Source organism: Nicotiana sylvestris, chromosome 1 (genome assembly GCF_000393655.2).
Source record: "Nicotiana sylvestris chromosome 1, ASM39365v2, whole genome shotgun sequence".
Lineage (NCBI taxonomy): Eukaryota > Viridiplantae > Streptophyta > Magnoliopsida > Solanales > Solanaceae > Nicotiana > Nicotiana sylvestris.
Window position 1 is genome coordinate 64,264,743 of NC_091057.1, and position 2,901 is coordinate 64,267,643.

At 47.6% G+C, this 2,901-nt stretch overlaps 1 protein-coding gene across 1 annotated transcript; it reads left to right on the top strand.

The window, feature by feature from the left end:
• Positions 1-381: 381 nt before the first annotated feature.
• LOC138870697 (uncharacterized) lies at positions 382-1,477 on the top strand. The gene is made up of 2 exons (XM_070148530.1): positions 382-528; positions 581-1,477. Exons 1-2 carry the CDS (start codon positions 382-384, stop codon positions 1,475-1,477), a joined length of 1,044 nt encoding a protein of 347 aa, XP_070004631.1.
• The last annotated feature ends 1,424 nt before the right edge of the window (positions 1,478-2,901 follow it).

Below are 2,901 nucleotides of genomic sequence, written 5' to 3' on the forward strand. Positions count from 1 at the left end.
CGTTTAAAATGAACTATCAATGTAGAATGTGTTGTCTTTCCCCGTCTAAGTGGATAAACAAAAGTATGGTTTCTTTATTCATATCGAGGTGGGTAGGAACTGTTAGGTAAGGCATGCTCAGTTGGGTTCACTCGATTGAGCGCCGGTCGCGCCTCCCGAGGTTGGACCATGACAAACTTGGTATCAAAGCCTAAGGTTTTGAAGTGTCCTAGGATGTCTCGAAGCTGTGTTTAGTAGAGTCCTTCTTATCGGTGTGTAGTCGACCACATCTATAAGTTGGAGGCTACTTGGGCATTTAGGAAGAACACCCTTCATTGATGTTCTGGATCGTGCGGTGAAATTGTCCCTCTCTAATTAGTGCAATGTTCTATATTTCAGTAAATGGAACCTAAAAAGAAAGCGAGAATTGGCCAAGCAGCCAATGCCACCTCAAGAGTGGCTGATGATTCACTACTTGATACTGTGGATGAGGGCAGCCGCCCTGCTATCGCTCTACTTGATTCTTCTACTCCAGAGCAGGCTACCACAGTTCCCATACCCCCCTGCTATTGCTCTGCTTGATTCTTCTACTCCATAGCAGGCTACCACAGTTCCCATACCCATGGAGGGTACCACCATCCCTCCCGTTGATACTCCTGTCCCGCCTCCAACTCCAGCTTCCGGTTCTGGTATTTCGGATAGGGATCTTAGGGGAGATATTCAGATGTTGACCAAGCTAGTGGCCTCCCAGGCCCAGAGGTTGAATGTTGCGCCTAGTTCATCCAGGCAACAAGTGGATTATACTAGTTCCAGAGTGAACAGATTTCTTCAGTTAGACCCTCCGGTGTTTACAGGTGCCAATCCAGAAGAAGACCCTCAAGATTTTATTGATGAGATGCACAAGACCCTCAGGGTTATGCGTGCAACTGAGACAGAAGGAGTAGAGTTGGCTGCCTACCGCTTGAAAGGGGTGGCCTATTCATGGTTTGAGTTGTGGGAGGATTCCCGAGAGGAGGGGCACCCTCCGGCGAGGTGGAGCGAGTTCCCTGATGCCTTTATTGACCATTTCCTATCTGCTGAGACAAGGGCAGCCCGTTCGGCAGAGTTTGAAAATTTGAGGCAAGGTAACAGAAGTGTGTGGGAGTACCACATGGAGTTTGCTCGCTTGACCAAGTATGCCATTTATATGTTGCCTACAATGGAGGCCAAGGTGCATCGGTTTGTTCAAGGCCTTAATTATTTAACCATTAATGAGTCTTCTACAGCTGCATTGAATTCTGACATGAATTTTGGAAAGATGGTAGCATTTGCTCAGGCCATAGAGAACCGTAAATTAATGAACAGAATAGAGAGAGAGGGTAGTAGCAAGGCCCGGTCTACGGGCAATATGAGAGAGTCACTAGGTGGGGGAAGATCAGCTTGCAGGGGAGGATCATCAGGGCCTTCCCAGTCTATTGCACAGTCTTCAGCCAGTGCACCGCCGTCACGGCCCAGCTAGTAGCAGTGGAGTCGTTTCAGGCCCGGTCAGGGCAGCAGGGGATCCCATCAGCGAGGTCAGTCAGGAGAGAGGCTCCAGCAGTAGCAGAGGTCCTCGTGCCCCAGGTGCGGGAAGATGCACTCAGGGACTTGCTATCTAGAGTTACCTATATGCTATGAATGTGGGTTGAGGGGTCATATTCAGAGACATTGTCCTGCATCCCACCAGGGGGCGGGTAGGGGCACAGCTCATTCATCAAGCCAGGAAGTTGCTACATCTTCATCCCCCTCCCCAGCTTGAGGTACCCCAGCACCCGCAGGGAGTGGTGCAGCTAGGGGTGGTGTGCAGAGTTCAGGAGGACCCAGCCGGTTTTATGCTTTGAGTGGTCGCCAGACTGCAGAGGCTTCTCCAGATGTTGTTACAGGTATTTTGACTGTCCAATCTCATGATGTGTATGTACTTATTGACCCTGGTTCCACCTTGTCCTATGTTACCCCATTTGTTTCTATGGGATTCGGGATAGAGCCGGATCAGCTTCATAAGCCCTTTTTGGTATCTACCCCAGTTGGTGAGTCTATTATAGCTGCTCGGGTTTATAGTGGATGTTTTGTTACGATACGGGGTAGAGATACCGCGACCGATCTTATTGAGTTAGGGATGGTCGACTTTGATGTAATAATGGGAATGGATTGGCTTTATTCATGCTTCGCCAAACTTGATTGTCGGACTAGAACCATTAGGCTTGAATTTCCTAATGAGCCCGTTATTGAATGGAAGGGAGATAATGTAGTGCCTAGAGGTCGGTTTATTTCCTACCTTAAGGCCACGAAGATAATCAAGAAGGAGTGTATCTATCATCTAGTTAGGGTCACGGACACAAATGCCGAGGCGCTTAGCCTTGAGTCTGTACCAGTTGTGAATGAATTTCCGGACGTCTTTCTAGATGAACTCCATAGGATTCCACCGGACAGGGAGATTGATTTTGGGATCGATGTGATACCAGGCACGCAACCTATATCAATTCCACCTTAAATAATGGCACCGGCAGAATTGAAAGAGCTAAAGGAACAATTGAAGGATTTTCTAGAGAAGGGTTTCATCCGGCCGTGTGTGTCGCCATGGGGCTCACCGGTCTTATTTGTAAGAAAGAAAGATGGATCGATGCGGATGTGTATTGACTACCGACAACTCAACAAGGTCACAATCAAAAACAAATATCCTCTGCCAAGAATAGATAACTTATTTGATCAATTGCAAGGTGCTACATGTTTCTCAAAGATTGACTTGCGGTCTGGGTACCATCAATTGAAGATAAGGGAGTAGGATATTCCAATTACAGCCTTTAGAACTCGGTATGGGCACTTTGAATTTATGGTAATGTCTTTTGGGCTAACAAATGCCTCGGCAACTTTCATGGATCTTATGAATCGAGTCTTCAAGCCCTT

Bases quoted from the DNA above. Each gene is read 5' to 3' on its own strand.
- LOC138870697 (XM_070148530.1), top strand. From the start codon at position 382: ATGGAACCTAAAAAGAAAGCGAGAATTGGCCAAGCAGCCAATGCCACC. The intron at 529-580 runs GTTCCCATACCC...ACTCCATAGCAG, and splicing joins CTCCAGAGCAGGCTACCACA to GCTACCACAGTTCCCATACC.